Raw genomic sequence first — 20,132 nt, forward strand, 5'->3', positions numbered from 1 at the left:
GCTTACAAAATGACATTTCACTTCCAAATCTGTCTCTTTATTAGCTGAAAAATATTCAGATGATACATCTGCCGGCATACAACACAAAAGCAAATATTAAAACACAGTAACAATACATACCAAGAGTTTGTATGAAAACATTACAAGTTACAAAATCAAATCTAATCAAAATAAGTTTCAATAAGGTCTGAATCTGAAAAGTGTTACATTTTGCAGTTGGTCATTTCTGAACACAGACCTCAAAACTGAACAAATATTAAGTATTTGTTCTAAAAAAAAAAATTAAAAAAAAGGGAGGTAAGGACTGTATCCTGTCACCCCTGTGTTTCTCACTCACACACCATTTATTAAAATAGACAAACAGCAATTATAACACCATGTTAAAGAAAAATAAACAGACATCATAGTACTGTATGAGTTCAGTATGACAAAGTGATTACGAATGTCAGACTCCACCATTTTGTATGCAAAGAGTGGGATTTCGCAGAACTAAACAAAATATGTATAACTAAATACAAAACTTTGAAACAACAATCATTATTCCCAGATTTCTGAATCGAATTTTAAAATGTCAGAAATACTGTGGTTTCCATTCAATTATAACTATATGTTCTCAACACATATTTATCCAAAGACTACAAATACAAAGTCCAAAGCTACAATATAAAAAGCATTTCATTTCTGTGTAAAAGAGAAAGCAATATCTACAAACATGCTATGTCAGTACCACATTTGTTTGCATCCATGCAAGCGTCCATCAAATCATCCATCAACAGTCATGATCTATTTTCGAACGGCAGAAACACAAACAGCTGCAGATTCATGTGAATACAAGTTGCAGAAAATAAATCCCTGATTCCACATTAAAACATACAGTGTTCAAACAAAGAGAGTAAATGGTTAAGGTGCACACATTAGTCCATCAATAATACATCATACTGGATCCCCATTTCTTGAACTGTGCTGACGTCCATTGAGTTTTAAAAATACACAGGAAGTCCTTTTCCATCCTCTGTCACTTGTGTGTTCATGTTCTTATAACAAAGGCAGATAACAACTGAACATATGTTATCTTTGAATGGCATAAAGAGTTTATTTACTCCCACACATCTAAAAAGATTTCTTCCAAAAGGGTGACTGGTAGAGTGCAGGACTGATCCCTACAACTATATTTGATCATCTGCAAAATCCATTCTAGTATATCCTTTCTGTAACACAAAGAAACAAAGATGGTGTTTTGACTTTTGTTTGCATATGAAACACAGAAAAATGACAGTGTAGAATTTATGTAAGTACTTATTCTAATATTAATTATACTACACACCAGTCAATGACAGCTCCCTCAATTAAGAAACTGAATGACCTCTGAGCTCACAATGTAACGCAATCCATTTCAGAGTTATGCAATTCACTGTTAATTTTAGCTGTGTGTACGTATTTTTTGTAACATGTCCCAAGGTGGTGCAGGTATCTGATTATTCAATTTAAAACTGTATGTAAGACAAGCATTAACACATTTTTTGCTCTGTTGGGACTTGTTCAATAGGAAATATGATTAACACCGCACCCTTGGGAGGGGCAAGTCCTAATCTGCAAAATGCAGTAAACTTACCTGGACCGGCCCAAGACATGAACATACAGGACTGGGTGTGTTATGTGCGGAAAGATCAGCAGTGTGAACAGATTTTATATATATATATATATATATATATATATATATATATATGCACAGACGCATGCACATATGGGAATGAGGGTGGGGCACCATAAAAAGAAAGCTTTTCTGAGCTTTGACTTTTGTGTAGCAGTCAACATACAGAATCTAACTTGCTGTTCATGTCTGTGTTAAAGGCAAGAGACTCTTGAAAAATAGATTTTTAGTGTGTTTAAGTGTTTTGTACTGAACTGCGGGCACTGTCATTTAGCCAATGTGCAAAAATTAAGTTTTAAATGTTCCATTTTGGTGTATCTTTTATATCTTTATACTAAATTGATTATGACTATAATTTGTGAGTATTGAGAAACAAAGTTGAAAGTCAGTAGGAAGTTTACAAACAATTGATGTTCCTTTATAAGATATCCTATAGTGCAGTATACTTACATTAATATACGTTGTTAATGTTTAATGACATTTTTATTCATCAAGTGCTAGCTGTGCTTTCACAAAGTTTTTCTCACCTATTCATGTTTCAAACGTTCTACTATGTGATTTGATGGTTAGATAATATACAATTACAATTAACTTTAAACATTCCTAAATTCATAAGAGAGTTAAAAGAATACTCTGTTAAAATGAAAATTAGGATGAACAATTTTCAAATCTAAGGCAGTTTCTTTGATATATTATTGGTTTTTTTTGGCTACTTTAACACAATTATGCAGAGCTCCTATATAGTTTACTATACACATTATTATAACAGTCTCTTACCGATTTGTATGTTTTATGCAGTTTCTTGTACTGGAACATGTTGCTGAGAACTGTGGCTGCTGCTTTGGCTGCTTTTATCTTCGCACTGCTGGAAAAAATATTTTTCCAAGGTTAACACTTTGTACAAATAACCTTGTGTGCAAAGATAAGGTGCAATACTTTGTACAACATTCAACATCAAATGTTATGCAAATGTTAAAAATGTCTGTGTCAGGGCTCAGGTAGGTTCACATATAACTAGCATAGTATGTTTAGCTATTTTCCACTTTACCTGCTGTCATGTGAGTTCTTGATGCCGATGAGTTTTGGCAGGCCATCAAAGAAAGCGATGTCTCTGGCAGCCAAAGAGCTGCTGGTCACCAAGTTATTGAGAACACCACAGATGTTGACCACCACCTCGCTAGAGGGCTCCTTCTGTTTTCCATTGTCAGGCAGCTTGGCCACCAGGTGGTTCACCACCTTTGTGGCTGGATAAACCAAGTATCGTTATACAATGTTAAAGTAAAACTTATCTTCACAATAGAGGGTATGCGTTGATGTCACTTCCCCTTCCGGAACACGCTGGACTGAGTAGCAAAACATCTCTTACCATGGCTGCGTTTAGCAAACCGGGAGTAAAACAAGTGATTATTTGCTCAAATTAAATGCAGTCGGACTCAACAGTGATCCTTACTGCTTACCAAAGAACCAGTGTTGTTTGTGTTTTAGCTGATTCAAGCTAACACTGCTGCTTGTCTTTCTGCCACTCAGCGAGCGTAACTGCGTTCTGTGACATCATGCGCATACCCTCTACACAATAATTCCTGTTAGCATGAACACACAAATTTCTGCCAAGGTTGTTTCATGTGGGTTTTTGTTGTCTACGGCCTCTCACTGGTGTGAAGGGTGATGTCACAGATCTCTGTGCACCAATCAGGATTTAGCACTTTTGAATCAAGATCTAATGATAGTTGTGGCGTTTGCAAATGTTTATGTTATCAGGCCACTCTTAATAATTTTTAATAAATAATAAATGTTGTTTCCAAATTTAAACTATCATTGTTGTACTTTTGGTAATTCATATCTAATGTCATCGACAGACCATTGATTGATTCCACTCAGGCTTTGGCTATCCTCGGTATATTGGATGTTCAAGTTTGTATTTCATCTTAAATCTCATCTAAAATGTTGGTGTCTGAATTTAACCAATCCAGTTTGAGCAACCAGATATTTAACTACATTCAAGTTTTTGTTTATTTGAATAACTTAAAACAACTTCCTGAGAATTTCAAAGAGGGGAATTCAGACCCCTCTTTGACACACCAATTCAGATAAATATTTTAGAAAAGCAAATAATGATTATTTTTATTGTCTATTAATCTGTCAATTATTTTCTCGATGAATCGATTAGTTGTTTGGTATATAAAATGTCAGGAAATGGTGAAAACTGTTGATCAGTGTTTCCCAAAGCCCAAGATGACAACCTTAAATGTCTTGTTTTTTCCACAATTTAAAGATATTCAGTTTACTGTCATAGTCTCCTGAGAATATTCACATAAGCTGGAATCAGAGAATGTGTGACTTATGTTTTTTCAAACATTTAGCACTGGTGAGAAGAGAGTCATCTCACAATGCACCATTTACTGGAGTTTGTCTCTAAAGTGATAAAACAAGAAATTGTACTGAATAGGTTACCGGTATAGCAGATAAATAGGTAATTCAAAGGCAACAAATTATTTATACCTAACGAGCATAAAAAAAGAAAGACTGACCCATGTCATTCTTATCCCTGGCATGGCGGGAAAGATTTCGGAGAAAGCCTGTGAGAGAACGCAGCTCCAGGTCATTGCTTGTACGCAGGAGGTCCAGCAGCACTGGCAGCATGCGCTCCTGCTCCAGAGCCACCCTGCTCAGCACTGAAGCCCACTGCAGGACAAAGAAACAGAGACAAACAAAAAATGGGATAAACTTAGATTGTTGCGTTTCAATGTTTTACAGGAGAACTCGATGAATGTGCTGCTTACCCTCTTGTCTCCAGCTGTGATGTTCTGCAGCGCTCCAGCAGCTGCCTCCCGGGTGGTGGAGTTGATCTCACACTGACGCAGCACACTGTTGTACAACCCCACTATCTGCGGGTGCCACAGCCACTCCACACTCTTTGGCACTCGAGCAACCTCGGTGAAAGTGGAGAGATCCTGGTTCTGGGTCTGTCAAGGGAAGGAAGAATACAAAAAAAAAAAAAAGGTGTTGAGATGGATAGTCTGGTCCATGTAGTCAAACTGATGATGGGTAAATCTCACGTGTGCGTACATTTTTTGCTTTCCTGCTCTGAGGCGTAAAGCAACCAATGGCATCACCCTTTCCAGAGTTCTGAGCTCTAGTTGGTCCTTCGAGGCGGATTAGAGCAGATGGAGGCATCTCACTGTAGAGCTGGTAGGAGAGGTTCCTCAAGACACACACTGAATTTTCCACCCCCTAAGAATAGACACGCACATACACAGAGACACATTAATACACAAGACTTGGGTTGAACAGAAACAGCAGCTTAAACTCAGCTCCATCTCTTATTGTCTCACCTTGTCTTCAGCCTTGTTCCCTTCAAGGGAGTTCTTGATGTAGGACACCAAAGAGTCAACCAGTCCGTGTGTTTCTCTCATCTGCTGACGGGTTTTTTCGTTCACAGAGCTCAGATTCCTAAGCACACACAGAACGAGAGGTCAAATTCAGTCCAGAATCACGCATGTCATTACTTTGCCAGATGTTGCAAATAGAGAGGAGTGTGGGAGTGTGTTTCCACTCCTGACACTGTGTCGCAGAAATACACCACTGAAGCATTCACTTCACAGTCCTGTGATAAATATGATGCAGTGAGCTTTGCAAATATTCCCCAAATGGTTCCCTCCAGGGTGCACAAAAACAGAGCAAAACCAAAGCTGGTGGCTGCAGTGACACAGGCTTTTGCAAACAGCAGTGAAAAGAGAGAGGTGTGGTAAAAGCTATAGTAGCTGTCACCTGACACACAAGTTAGTGTCCTGCCAGAACAAGTTCCCAAAATGCAAAATATGGTCATGAGAGAAAAAGTAAACACAGATGAACCAGAAAGAAATACTAAAACGATAGAAGAAAATGCTGCACAGAGAGAAGACACAAACAACTGAGGTGCACCTGAGGCATCCTGTGGTGTTATAGAAGATTTCTGCCTCTGAGGGGGACTGGTGGATGCCCTCAGAGTCTTCATCACCTGACAGACGGATGAGGATCCTCTCAGTTAGCTCAGTAAGTGTCTCCTTGGCCAATTTCTCCTTCAAGTTGTCTTTGGATGAAAGGTTCCAAAAGATACCTGCACACATACACACCAGGGGAATAATGTCATGCATAGTGCTTCATTTTGCTTTTACTGTAGCTTCTTTAAAGATTAATTTCTCAAAATGGAAGTCAGCACTTTTGGACATTTTTAACTTCAGTCTTGAAGATGTTTTACTCTCAGTTCAGTTTTTAAAAAATAGTTTTGAGAAATATTAGAGTTTTTAGTTAGATTAGAAGAAGATCAATACCACTCTTATGTCTGTTCGTTCAATATGAAGCTACAACCAGCAGCTTGGTTGCTTAGCTTAGTATAACACCTGGAAATGGGGGGAAACGGCTCTGTCCAAAGGTAACAAAAAAACATCTAAAGCTCACTAATTAAATACTAGTTTAAACTGTACAAACAGCTATTTACCAAATGATTTCTAGGCCAGGCGCAGTGACTTCCTGTAGTTTTTCATGTGCTGGCAGGGTGGATTTGGTACTACTGGACACAGCCAGGCAAGCCATTTCCCTGTCTACAGTCTTTGTGCTAAGCTAACAGGCACTTTACCAACATTTGTTAGTGAGTGAGAGTTTTTTGAATGATCTAACAGATATAATTCAAAATGTAACGGCTCAAAGAAAAAAATGACAAAGCCTTCACTCATTAAAGAAAATGGCAGATATACTGCTGGTCCACAGGTGCAGACAACTCCCATTCACTCCTTTAAAAAATACAGAAGCTCCACCTCTTCTCTTGATATACTCAGACACACTACATGCCTTGGAAATCTCCACACTATGGAGTTGTTGCTGCAAATACATTTCAGTACCAGTCATGTTCAGCCTGAGTTAATTTTATGAGAAAGTATGACTGTCTGTTCTGCTGACAGCAGACAATTATGAATGATGACAGCAGATGAATTGAAAAGAATATATGACCGCTGAAGCCTGAGAAAAAATTCAAACTATGATTTTGTCACAGTAGAAGTGGATTTTTGTGAGTGATACAGCTTGCCACCCTCCTCCTATTTGTTTGCTATGTAATAATATCCATTTCAAAAGCTACTGTTGGCTCGAAGAATTTCAAGGACACAAATGCCAAGTTTAAATTAATTTCTGCAGAAGTCCAAAGTAAGCAGTCTGAGATCAACTCAGCCTGTTGTGTCATGTTTTCTGTTAATGACTGAGATTCCTACCGGTGACATTTTTGCAGAGCTCATCGTCGGGCTCCTTAAGTGCCTCGACCAGCTGTGGGATGCCGCCCTCCTCGATCAGGGCCACCTTGTTGTCCATATTCTCATAGATGAGGTTGCGTGTGGCACCAGTTGCATAACGCTGCACTTCCTCGTTGCCGGAGTTGAACAATTTCACCAGCTCACCAATGCCTTTCAGACGACGCACCTAGAGACGAGGTGGCAGGAAAAAATGTCAGCATAGGATTTGTGTCTTTGTTCTTTTTTTCCTGAGGTGCTGAGATGATTTTGTTACCTTTGGACAGAACCAGGCTAGCGGTTTCTCCCTGTTTCTAGTCTTTATACTAAGCTAAGCTAACCATCTGTAGGCTGTAACTTCATATTTACCCTAACTTCAGCAAGAAAGTGAATATGTTTATTTCCTAAAATGTCGACTAATTCCCTTTATTTTAAAATCACCTGGATCTCTTTTCAGAAGGCTCATTAAAGACAGACTCTGAACCATCTTACAAGAGGCCATATCCTCAGAGTTTAAAATAACTTAAAAGCACACAGTCCAACTAATCAACAGCCATCATAACAGTGTGTCACATATCTGTATGTCTGTCATTCAATATCCGTAAAGGAAAGAGTCCAAATACGTTAACATGGTAAATGTTTAGCAACATGTGAAACAACTGGAGCACACCAGAAGGAGTTACATAAACTGTACTTTATAATCACCAGAAATAGATAGACCTCCATCAGTGGACGCCTACAATTGATGGAAAACAATTTTCATGACTGAGATTCTCAATAAGGGATTGCAGAGATAGGAATTCTAACCACAAGTTTAATCACTTTTAAGCACCTCATTTTTGGCGTTGCTGTCATTGTAACACTCATGCTGAATGTAGGCGGCACCCAGGACCTGTAGCTCAGGGTCGGGCTCTCTCAAGTTTTGCACTGCTGTGGGCATGTCCAAAGAGTTGATCCTGCCGAAGGAGCAAATTAACAAATTCAACCAAAGAATCTAAAATATTTAATTAGGTCATTATCCTGCTGTTGTGTATGGTAGCACAAAATATGTCTTTTGGATGTTTGAATGAAAAGCGACAGAGTAACCAAAGTAATTATTCAATGATTTGTTTCTTGTCTGCAAAATTCAGCTTGTTGAAATTCTTCCAAATCACACAGTGGTCTGGAAACCACATGCTGTGGGATGTGTGAAATGCAAGGCCTAAGACTGAGCTGCCACACCCAAAACCAGTCCTGCCACTATGGAGCCACCTCCCAATCCACAGCTCTTGCAAAATACACTAAAGCCTTTCTGACACATGAAAGTTGTAACACAATCCTACTAGTGCATCGCATTCACTAGAATATCACTGACGTTAGAACAAATTCAACACACTGAGTTACCAGAATGACTAAAGCTGTCATCTCTGTCATTGAGTATAATAACCCAATTAAAAGGTCAAGGCACACATTATTCTGTATTTTTGTTATTGTCAACAAACCCAATGAAAAGACCAAAATAATGCATCTGTGGGTCTCAGCCCCAAACCCATTTGTTCCTACTGAAGACATAAAGATTAAAAACGTTCACAAATATCAAGTTTAACTTTTAAAATAGGCAAATTTTCTTAAAACAGCTGGGCACTATGTTTTTTTAGCAGAAGTTACTGAAACTGAGAATTTGTTGGGGACCATTTTCAGCAGTTGATTAATACACATTTGTTGCACTAGTGAGTATTTATGGAAGCAGGACAGTGTACATGAGTTTGAATCAAAATAAACTACAGTGCACATGCAGTGCACCACAACAAAGGAACACTAAAGTGTTGCTCATTAAAGTGTTAATAAGCTAATGTATATCTGGCTTTGCTAGTAGAACCAGTTACCTGTTGGTTTTTGTCTTTTCTTAGGATTTGTTGACACCAGAAAAGTTACCAAATATCACCAAACTTCCTCTACTCATTTCAGTCAACATCAGCATGTACTCAGGTTGGTTCTTGAGGCTTCTTGAGATTAGAAAATCTAACCAGTCAAATGTGAACACAGACCTTTTGCAGCAACTGATTAGTATAGCCTACCATTATACACTGTAGATCTGTCAGTATTAGCATGAGAATGAGAAACATCACTGTTGCAAATATGAGCAGTTTGTTACTGATGTGAGCTTCTCACCCGCTGAGGTTGCCCATGCTGGCTCCCATTTCCATCTGTCCATCGTAGATGTCCATGCCCCTGCCCACACTGTGCATGCTTTTTATTGACATGGCACGAGACAGGGTGCCCTGACGTTGCATTAATAGGTTTCCCTGGGAACCAGAAGACAATCCGGATACGATGAACCCTGTGTCTACTCTGTCACCCCCTCCACCATAAGTGCTGCCACCTGAGGACATCTGGTGCTGCAGGGTCCCAGACATGGAGCCCATACTCATCCGGTTTCGGTTTGTAATCCTGCTGATGGTGCGGTGGGCTGGCCCTTTGTAGGAATGTTGCTGTTGGATGATTTCCGCCTCTCCTCCTGTCATTCCTCCGCCACGGGAAAGAGTACCACTAAGAGATCGCCGCATGGGTGGTAAGGTCATGGCGCCTCCTCCCTGCCTCACCTGGGTGGTGTACCCATTGACTGCACTCTGAGCGTACTGGCGACCGACGGTGCTGACACGTTCGGAGACGAAGCTGCCAGCATCGCTGCCATCAACCATCCAGGGATTCACCTGGGCTGTGTGCTGCTGCACTGCGTGCATGGAGAGGGTCTCTGGTTCCATTCTGCTCTGAGGCCTGGTGTTTCCTTGGTAGCCGCCCATGCGTATGTCTTCTCTGTAAAAACCGCCACCACCACAAATCCCACCAACCCCTCCACCAGCAATCCCTCCAGCCCCAACACTGATCTTGTGAAACTGGGCCATTTCTGGGCCAGAAGACTGGCTGCTGAAGCCCGACCTCTGGGATACAAGTGGACCCTGAAGATGAAGAGAAGAGAAACTGTTACAATCAAATGTGTAACCAGAGTTACTCGTTAACTGTATGTGTGGGTAACAGGGATGTGACTATCATTTGGGAAACAAAGGTCATGCACTTAGTAGTTTTTATCATATTAATTTGGGTGGGGGGGTTGATGGCACAGTGGATAAGAAACGTGCCTTTCGTGTGAGAGACCGGGGTTTAAATCTACTGTGAGACACCACTGTGTCCCTGAGCAAGGCACGTAACTTTGAGTTGCTCCAGAGGCGTGCGACCTTTGACATATATATCACTTGCAAGTTGCTTTGGATAAAAGCGTCGGCTAAATAAATAAATGTAATGTAATATCCATTTCTCGTACAAACAATTAATTTAGGACAGGAGGGCTTTATTATTAACTCAAATATGAAATTTAACTTCAGGTCTCTCCTAAGCTCAAAGTTCAAACATCTGTGGCACAAAGCCAGCATCTTCCTGTTGAATCACTAAAATGGAGGAATCTTGAGGGTGGACTTGAAAACCCTGAGCTGATCTTATTACAGACTACTGTGAAATACCACACCTGCTGTGTCCTGGGTAACCAGATGGTCAGTGATGTTGTATGTTTGTTTTTTTTAGAACATCCATTAAATGACACATTACATGATCAGCTGAATTAATCCATGGTATGTGTGAATACATGCTGAAACAGTGAGATAATGCTGCAGTACTTACCATTGTTTTGCTGCCTGAGTACATGTAGGATGATTTAGAGCTGAAACTTGGGTTATAGGTCTGATACTTTATTGATGAAGAACCACCGTAGTCTGAAAGTAAGCAGAGAGACAAATGAATACCACATATTATCACATTGATATCAGTGATACAACTGTAATAAAATTAAGCTTTACTGTGGATTTTGTCCCCCATCACTTACACTGGAAACCTGTTATGTATGAACAGAAGAAATTATTACAGCAAACCACACCTGTTTCACTGTACATATGGACACCTGGCTATTGTTTTAGGACAGACTGGAAAATGTGGAAAACCTTTTCTTTAAATTTTTCAAGGCCAATTGACTTCCATGTTAAAAAATCTTAAAATTTACAGCAAAACTTGATTGTGCCAAACTGAATGTGGAAAAAAATAATTCTGAATGTAGAAATATATAGGAATTTTATGACATAAAATAAAAAACATGACTTGATATTTTGCATTTATTCTGTAAGCAATAACATCAAATACACTGGGGGACAATACAAAGACAAATGCAAGGTATTTGATTTTAAAAAATGCTGTTCTGCTTGTGCTTGAAATGTGTTATCCACATATCCGCATGTTATGTTAGCGCTACTATATTAATTTCTTCTATTTGCACTTTTGTTTATATGTACCCATTTTATACAGTCTATGATATGTAGGCATCAGAAGTGTTAATAAATGGTTTACATTTTGTAAGCAGGGAGTTTTTTATTCTGAAAGTAGATTCTGCTTGACTCAGCTGCTGACTGTGTTCCTGAACTAACTACTGAGAGGTCAAGAGTGGACAGAAAATGCGACAAATGCCTTTTTGGGGGAGGGAGGGGGGGGGCTTCTGGGTTGTTGTGAGGTCACCTTTCAGCAATGACAAATGTCGGGATTTTGATTAATCACTGATTAATCTCGTTTTGATATCATGTAGAAGCAGAACAATGCTGGCTATCCTGGAAATACCTTGGCCAAGAGAAGAGCTTAAGAGTCTTAAACATGAACACAATGAATGGTTTTTGTTTTGTCAACTGATCATTGAGCTCAGAATCAGAATCAGAAACAGCTTTACTGCCAAGTAGTTTTTTCATGTACAAGGCATTTGCTTTGGTGAGTAGGTGCCAGACATTAACACACATATATATATAGCTATTAAAATATGGAATAAAACGAGCTGTACAAGTTAAGTTAAAAAAAAAAGAAGAAAATATACTGTGCAATGTATAGTTATTTACATGATCAGTTTCTGCCACATATATAAATAATATGGCATCAAGTCAACTCTGACTTTTGCTGGTGTTAATGCACGTAACTATACACACAATGAATATGTAATCTGTTTACTTTCACACACTCATGTTTAGAAATTTAAACATACATTTCTTTGGGGTACTGTTTTTTTAATATATTAATACTCATATAAATTCATTTGAAATAAAAAGTATGAGAAGAAAATAAGTAAAATGATCAAGAACATTCCTGCTAACAAATGGCACAATCACAGCATGACGAGACACCATGACTCAACAATTACTTGCGAGCCATACAGAGCAAGTGTCCTGTTGCATTGAAAATTGAAGATTCGATTGCACACACAGTCTGTGACAGCTGGACCTGAACAGTCACTGGGTCTGACGTCTCTTGTTACCCTAGTTCACATCTGACACACAAAGACACTCCCTTGGCGCTTTCAGTTCAGAGAGTGTGACTACAAAAAAAGACTTTAAGATAATTCTTTTGTTGTTCTAGGTACGATGGAGCAATACAAACTAACAATAAAAAAGATTAAGAGTCTAAAGTTACAGCCATGCTAGCGGCTCTGTGAGGCTGCACTTACAGCTTTAAGCTAAATGATAACATGTCTTAGTTTAGCATGTTAGCTAACATTTGATAATTAGGACTAAACTCAAACTCCAGCTGAGAAAGTCATTAGTTTTTCTTTGCTTGGTTTCTTATAATACATCCATGATGCTCACAATGAAATGCTAGGTTTAGCAGCTCTTAATTTAGCCATATTCGTTCATAAAGTATTGGGACAATAAATGTCTAGGGTACGCTATACAAGAGAACAAAAATATCAACAATAAAAGTGCTCGATGCAAAATGCAAAAGAAAATGTACAAAGAAGACAAAGAGTTGATTAATTGTATAGTTAGTTAGTATAAAGGAAAAGTCCAGGGATCACCACAGTCAGTAGGATTCACCCTGTGAGATCCATGAACATTTGTAGATATTTTAGTCAGGATCAAGGTGGTAGACTGGATGACATTGCTAGCATAGATAAAAAGGTTACCAGCAGTCAGTGTTTGAAGATCTGCAACATCTTCAAGCACCTTGAATGTTCAGAGACGAGGTCCAAGCCAATGATCAGATCCAGGCCACACTAATCCTGTTTCAAAACAAACTAATCTCTTTGCCTTGAGGGAGCCGAAGCACTTAATGATCTCAGGCTGCAACTAATGTTTATGTGTGATTGTACACGAGTGTAGTGTTCTAGTGTGTCTGTATGTTGACTTGAGCCTGACCACTTGGCACAGTAGCTTTTACACTACCAGAGGGGGGTGAACTTCCTTCATGCTCAGTTGCTATATAGAACACGCACAGAACAAACCAGTTAGTATAGAGAATGGCTGATACGTCCCTTGGCCCGGCCCCAGCCCAACCCTGGCAACGCCCAACAAACCTTTGCAACACAGTGAAAACACACCTTGAAAACGCCTTCTGAAAGGAACCTGAACTTTTTTTTCTTCCTCTGTTGTCTTTTGAAAAATACACCTTGGTCATGATGTCAAATACTTCACACACTCTCTCTTTTTTCAGCTCTCACTCTCTGCAGAGTCTTGTGTTCACCTGTGAGCACCAATTAGTCATTCCCTTAAATGCACAGCAGTTGTTGCAGGATTAAGATACAAAAGAGGACGCGTTACTCACAGAATCCTCTGGGGTTTTTTCTCAAGTGTGAACACTCATGCATTCATAATGAGCTTCTCTAAAGCCACAAACCACTGAAATGACAGTCTTCACTTTTGTTTCATTAAGAATTATTCTCTCCCTCTTGTACAGGTTTCAAAAGTGGGTGGATATGACACAATGACATTTTACGACTGTATGTTTTCCTCCCGACAAAGCCCAGGGCAAAGGACAGAGATAACAACAGCATAAAACATCTCGCTCAGCCTAGTTTTTCGGTCGATGTGGCCATGTTTGACTAAACGGTATGACAAGTATAATGGAAGTAGAAATTAACAGTGACCTATTTAGTAGACAGACGTGTTGTAGGTCCCTCTACATTCCAGCCATTAAAAAAGTCATGAACACCATGTTTTCTGTCGAGAACGGTATTGTTGCCGCCTCAGGCAAATGCTGAAACTAGAAGAGTGAGAAAAAGATTCTTCCTCTGTCACCATACAGCCCAGAATTTAGAGGTCATACAAGAAATGCTGCTCCACCTGCTCCCTGAAGTTTGGGGGAACACAATGAATTATGGGAGGTGCGAGCAGATGCTACTTTTAGTGACCAGATTTCAGAAACAACACAGATACCCCCTACACACACGACAGTTACTGGTGTGTTTTGTTGAGTGATGCTATGGCAGAAGGGAAGAAAAACCCATTTCCAGGCCAGATATCTGATGGAAGCAGCATGAAGAATAGGTTGAGGTGGTGCATGGGGTCATGCACTATAGTGTGTGCTCTGTATGCAATGGCTTTGCTGAGTTGGGAGAGCAATAACACAAGTCGTAACAATCAAGTGAACTAATTCCCAACTCTCCTGGAAACCATTCATTTCTGCTGTGGGAGTCTCACCACTGCACTTTCACTGACTTTGTCTGTGTGCCAACACGGCTCAGACACCATTTGACGAGTCAGAGTCTTTGAACAGATAAAAACAATAGCCGGTTCTCAAGGCACAGTCATCTCCCAGGTATCTCTTGAACCCTCACCTCTTAAAGCTGAGTAAGAGCTGAAACCCAATCCCACAGAGGGAGGCTTTCACCTGCATCCACTATCAGCGAATCATGAAAGCAGCACTTGTTTGGGCCTGTTACAGATTAACCCTTTCTCTTGGGCAGGTACGCGACACACAGTGCTGTAAGGCCGCTGCTGCATGAAGCTTCAGCTCAGGTTCTGATCTGCTACGCACCTGCAGAGCACCTAAATGGCCAGATTCCCTGGTGCGCTGACGAAAAGTAAGTCCACGAGACAAGGGCCAAGCATGCACAAAAATACACACACACACACACACACACACACACACACACACACACACCAGATGTAATAATTCATGCACACTATTGCACATGAAAGTAGTAGCTGCTCCACTGACATGAGTCACTTTGGGGAACTATGAATTGAGTTCCAGTTAAATAAATAAAAGAGAAAGTAACCTCAATAGCTGACACCATTAGTTGAATAATCAATAAGTCGATCAACAAAAAAACTAACTGTAATCTATTTTGACTATTTTAACAATTCACTGGTTCCATCCACTTAAATGTGAATATTTTTAAATAATATAATCAGGGGCATGACAGTTTTGTTATATGAGATGTCCAATATTTGATTCAATATCAAAACTCCTTACCATAGACCCATCAAAATAAACGAAGCTCATAATATTTCAATTTAATTTCAGTTATCTTGAGTAAGGCCAAAGAAAATGAGGTTACAGGACTGACTGGTCAGATAAAAGCCTCAATTCCCCGTCTATAGCACAGATATGTGGTCTGTTTTTAGCCTATAAACTCAGAACTAAAATCAGATAATACCCTCTTTACCTGTGTGGAGACTTATTGGTTTTACATTTAGAAGTCCCTCACTGAGCCCGAATCATTTGTCTGCTCACTGTACACTCGTCACACGGAACTACTGTCTTGGAGCAGAACATAAATCCGCTGTAGATCCTTATGAAAGTGAGTTAAGAGAATTGATGTTTACCTGACATGGCATACTGCGAGGCCGACCCATTCTGACGCGGAAGTGTGGGCTTCTGCGCCAGCCTCATCTGGACCTGCTGCTGGACGCGCCGCGCTCTGGCTATCTCGTCCGACGAGGAGCTCCCATTCCCGAGCTGGATGTCAGACGGGAGCCCGTAGGTGGTGACCGAGGTGTTGGGCTGTAAAGCGGACAAAAACACGCTCTCTGAGGCCGTGACATTCATGGTGAGAATTTCAAGAAGCGAGACGCAAGTAGGGCGCCAGGACCACACACAACACTTGTGTTCGCGCAGCCGAAAGTGTGCGGAGAGAGGTACGAGAGGAGCTCACTGCGAGCGGAGTTGCACATCAGCAGGAGGAGGAGCCACACGGAGTACACCACATTACCTGACACACAGGTGCTCTTGTTCTCCTTTCATCCGGTTTTACGGCATTTGGCACCCTTGACGTTACTCGTTTCCGTAATTGACCCACCGGTGAGCTGGTCGTCTTTCAGATTTCTGTCAGCTAAATTGTTTAAAACAGTTTAGTATAATTCAGTCTCAGACAGAGCGCAAGTCAGAACTGGTTACGAAATTTTGTTTGTTTTGTTTGTGAGGTTTTATTTTATTGGAAAAGATCTGAACATGGCATAAAGCTCAATATCTGAATATTCTTACAAAGTATTTAAAAAACTAATTAACTACATTTACTCAAGTACTGTACTTTTTAGAATAGAGAATAGGACTGTACTTGAGTGTTTTATTTCATGTTACTTTATACTTACTCCACTACAATTCAGAGGGAAATCCATCCATCCATCCATCGTCAACCGCTTATCCTGAGTACAGGGTCGCGGGTCAGAGGGATTATATATATATTATATATATTATATTATATTATATTATTCCACTCCACATAATAAGCTTATAAAATATGATATGATACTGTGATAGATTAAAAATACCCAACAGCAACTACTTACACGTTATTGCATCAGCAATGATATTGTTATTCCAATAATGTAATAAATAATAGTATAACAGTAATAGGGCAAATTTAGTTATTTTTTATGATAATTACATAGTATTATTAGCAAAATAAACTTGCTACTTATTTGAAATTTTCCTCCATAGCTACTTGAAGATTATGTGGATGTTATCTGAAACATTTACAAAAGCGATTGTTTGTTATATCTCTTCAGATGTAGAGTGTTTGAGATCACCGCTTTACAACACCTGCTATCCAAAACATCATATAGCCTAGAGGAGATATTTAGGTATTGTCTGTCGGTCATCTGAGATCTGAGTGCAGCTTCAATGTAAACCTTTATATAATCAGGTACTATCATTGAGATCAAAATCTGCTTTGAAAGAGAGACCTGAGTACAGCAGATGATGTCCTCTGATGAAAACGTAGACATGTTGGCAGAAAGAAAAATAAACTTAGCCAGAAAAAAGGACATATAGCATCAAATACGGGCACAGATATCGCTAAAAAGATTTGAAGATGAAAGTTTATATTATATAATTTGGAGTTATGTTGATGGTGGCGGAGAGTATGATCTTATGTTGTAAAAATCTTCCATATGTGTGAAACTGGGTTGAGAACTGCTGACTGTAAAGACCGTACCATTTTATTTATATAATTTTTGTACTCACTAAACCATTCAGTAAGCCCTGGTGCATGGAAGCATCTGCATTTAATATGTTTCTCCACTCTTTTATTCAGGTTTTTTGTTTAATTTATCCCACATCTGTGTGTGTATACTTTTTGTATATATCTATATCTATCTCTGTATATGCATGCAATGCTTTTCTAAATTTATAAATGTATAAGGATAAGACAAGGTGGAGGCACATTGATTTGGTTTATTTATTGCTGTGTATTAAATAGATTATTTTAAGTATTTCATTTTAAATGATCCTATTCCTCTGTGTTGTGTATTTGTTTTTATTGAGTACAAAAAGGCAGGTTTGATGTTTCTTCTTGGACCCTGTAGGCTTTTAAAAAATTTTAACTATACTTTAATGTAACAATAAGTTGAAATTTTACACTTTTTAAAGTTTATTACATTACACGTGTTATCAATCTTAAAATACAAACAAAGATCCTTCTTGTAACAGGGTTCAACAGTGAAAGTGGCAGACAAACCAAGTTAAACAGTCCGTCATTCAGCAACGTCTAACAAGCCCTGATTATATTCAATGGAGTCATATTCAAATTAATAATGAAGATAAATGTGTTAGACCTAATCTCTGTGTCTAATGTTAGTCATAAAGCTAGAATTATTTTACAACACTGACAGTGGTGGAACATAACTAAGTACATTTACTCAAGTACTTTACTTAAATACAATTTTCAGGTGCTTCTACTTTACTTGAGTGTTTTTTATGCTACTTTACATTCCACTTCATTTTGCAACCCAATATTGTACTTTTTTGCTATTTGTTTTACGTTTGTTACTGGTTACTAATTAATCAACTAATAAATGATATGATGTATATATAAGCTTCCCGGCAGTATAGAAAGTAGTTAAAATTATCTCCACCTTTAACAGCTGCAACATTAAAGTGATGCTTACACATTAATGCATCAATAATTATAATCCAATGATATGATATTATTATGATGAAATGGCCCATTTTGTATAATGAGTACTTTTATTTTGGTACTTTCAACATATTCTGATGGTAACATCTATTTACTTTTACTTGTAACAGAGTATTTCTACACTCTGGTATTGCTACTTTTAAGTAAAGTTTATTTAGTATGAGTACTATTTCCACCACTGGTTGTTTTATTTATTGTGTATTCATCAGGGTCTTTGCTTGTCTGTAAAGCAATGCAACAGATGTAATGTATACAGGACGTCTAGCTGAAGCTAATTTGCAGCGCTCATCCCCCGTTTCTCATTGTTGAGTTTTGTGCAGCAGAGATGATGCAAAAAAAAATCCACTCTACCAATAAAACAATGTGAGGTGTTCATGTTATTTTGTCCCACCATACAATCCACACCGCAATCCACGGTTAAAAAAAATATCATCCACTAAATTACTAACTGATGTTGAGTCTGTGACACACTGACCACTAAAAGCTTCATAAAGTTAATGTCTGATTTATCCTGCATTGGAGATAAATATAAATGGTTCTTTCTCCAACAAAACAAAGGGATAACATATCTTATTCACATGTATTAACATCTCTTTTGTCATTTTTTTTGTAGATTTTGAAACATATCTTATGCACATTGTACTTTTTGTATGTGGTGACTATTACTTGATTCCGCAAGAGATTCAAGACTCACTTGTACAGAGTTCACCTGCACGCTGTATAACCTCCGTCCTTCACTTGTTCTATTGACATCCTCTGCTGACAGAGATCTATTGCATTTTCATTTTGTTCTGACAAATGTAGTTATTGTAAGTCGGTTTGGACAAAAGCGTCTGCCAAATGTACGTTTACAATTGCTGTTCTTTTGCAATCTGTAATTATTAGGTTACTATATGTATACCCCTTAAACTGTATCCTTCAGTATGTAGCAGTAAAGGCCTTTGAGCTCTGATTAGTTAAATATCTTTGTCTGTAATGTTTTCACAAATTGGCATGATATTAAGTTAAATCTATCAAATGAATTTAAGTATGAATGGAGGACTGTCACCAGGTGTGGCACAGTCTCACTATATTATTATGCTGGAGCCACACCTAAGTTTTATCTGCTTTGTTTTATTTGAGCTTAGCAACCATGAGTCACTGCAGCCAATCTGAGAGATATCTATCTGTCTGGATACAGGCTAAAAGGTCAGAAAAACTCACTATTGGTGCAGAATAAACAAATGTAATTTTTATATTATATTATAATAATATAAATTAACAACTCCGCTCTCATTGCTTTATTTCCTGGGTTCCTGACTGCATTCCTTTGTTTAGATGCATTTGAACAGAAAAACAAGAGATGAATCGCAGCATCTCTCAGTCAATTATTCCCCTCAAGGTTAGCAGAGGATTTAATTTCCCCAAAGCAGACCAAAGTCAATGGTTTTACACTGGCCCGGATGCATAAGGAGACCTATTGAAGCATGACCGACTGCCTCCTCCTCCCTCTGCCTACAGTCATTACCTGAGAAATCACCTTTCACACGTTACTTTCCTTCGACTTTCTGTTCATGCTGACTTCACATTCATTGTCAGGCATGTCTAAACAATCAATCATAGCTTTACATCCAGGTACTTAATGCCGCTCTGTGACAAGTCAAACATGGAATTAATTTATAATCCAAACAGGGAGAAAATAGATGAATCTGGAATAAGTATCATACATTTGGACTCACCATTACCACTGAAGCTGTGTTGACTGTAAATGTTCTCCTCACTGCTGCAGTTCACCTGCTCGTCTTACCAAGTGATCTGATCTGGTGGGACATTAGAAAGTATTAAAGTTATAGCCACAGTCGCCGCCCAGAAAATTGCAATTCCTCTTTCCATCGCAGGTAAATGCAGAGCATACACAAAACAAAACAGAGAGATGAGTCACAATACAGGGTGTGTACAGAAGAGGGGCGCAGACAGTCTGTCTCTGACACACATAGTACATCTGAGTGAGAAAAGACAACATACATTTAGCCATTTAGTTGTGCTT

General features: G+C 38.8%; 1 protein-coding gene across 3 annotated transcripts; it reads right to left on the reverse strand.

The window, feature by feature from the left end:
* Positions 1-15: 15 nt before the first annotated feature.
* Positions 16-19,905, reverse strand: pkp3a (plakophilin 3a). 3 transcript variants are annotated; one of them, XM_038706273.1, is made up of 14 exons: positions 19,825-19,905; positions 15,516-15,693; positions 10,564-10,655; positions 9,061-9,848; positions 7,742-7,865; positions 6,895-7,099; positions 5,573-5,747; positions 4,984-5,101; positions 4,718-4,882; positions 4,432-4,614; positions 4,180-4,333; positions 2,700-2,895; positions 2,429-2,516; positions 16-1,208 (listed from the first exon to the last, which is right to left on the reverse strand). In XM_038706273.1, the coding sequence occupies exons 1-14, from the start codon at positions 19,825-19,827 to the stop codon at positions 1,167-1,169; spliced, it is 2,511 nt and encodes an 836-aa protein (XP_038562201.1). In that variant the 5' UTR covers positions 19,828-19,905; the 3' UTR covers positions 16-1,166. The 3 variants fall into 3 exon arrangements, with proteins under 3 accessions (XP_038562201.1, XP_038562199.1, XP_038562200.1); XM_038706271.1 differs by lacking the exon at positions 19,825-19,905 and having other exon boundaries at positions 15,516-15,866; XM_038706272.1 differs by lacking the exon at positions 19,825-19,905 and having other exon boundaries at positions 2,429-2,513; positions 15,516-15,738.
* Positions 19,906-20,132: the final 227 nt, after the last annotated feature.

This window comes from Micropterus salmoides, unplaced genomic scaffold (genome assembly GCF_014851395.1).
Source record: "Micropterus salmoides isolate LMB-PRFRI ecotype aquatic unplaced genomic scaffold, ASM1485139v1 Ms_hic_scaffold_8, whole genome shotgun sequence".
Taxonomy (NCBI): domain Eukaryota; kingdom Metazoa; phylum Chordata; class Actinopteri; order Centrarchiformes; family Centrarchidae; genus Micropterus; species Micropterus salmoides.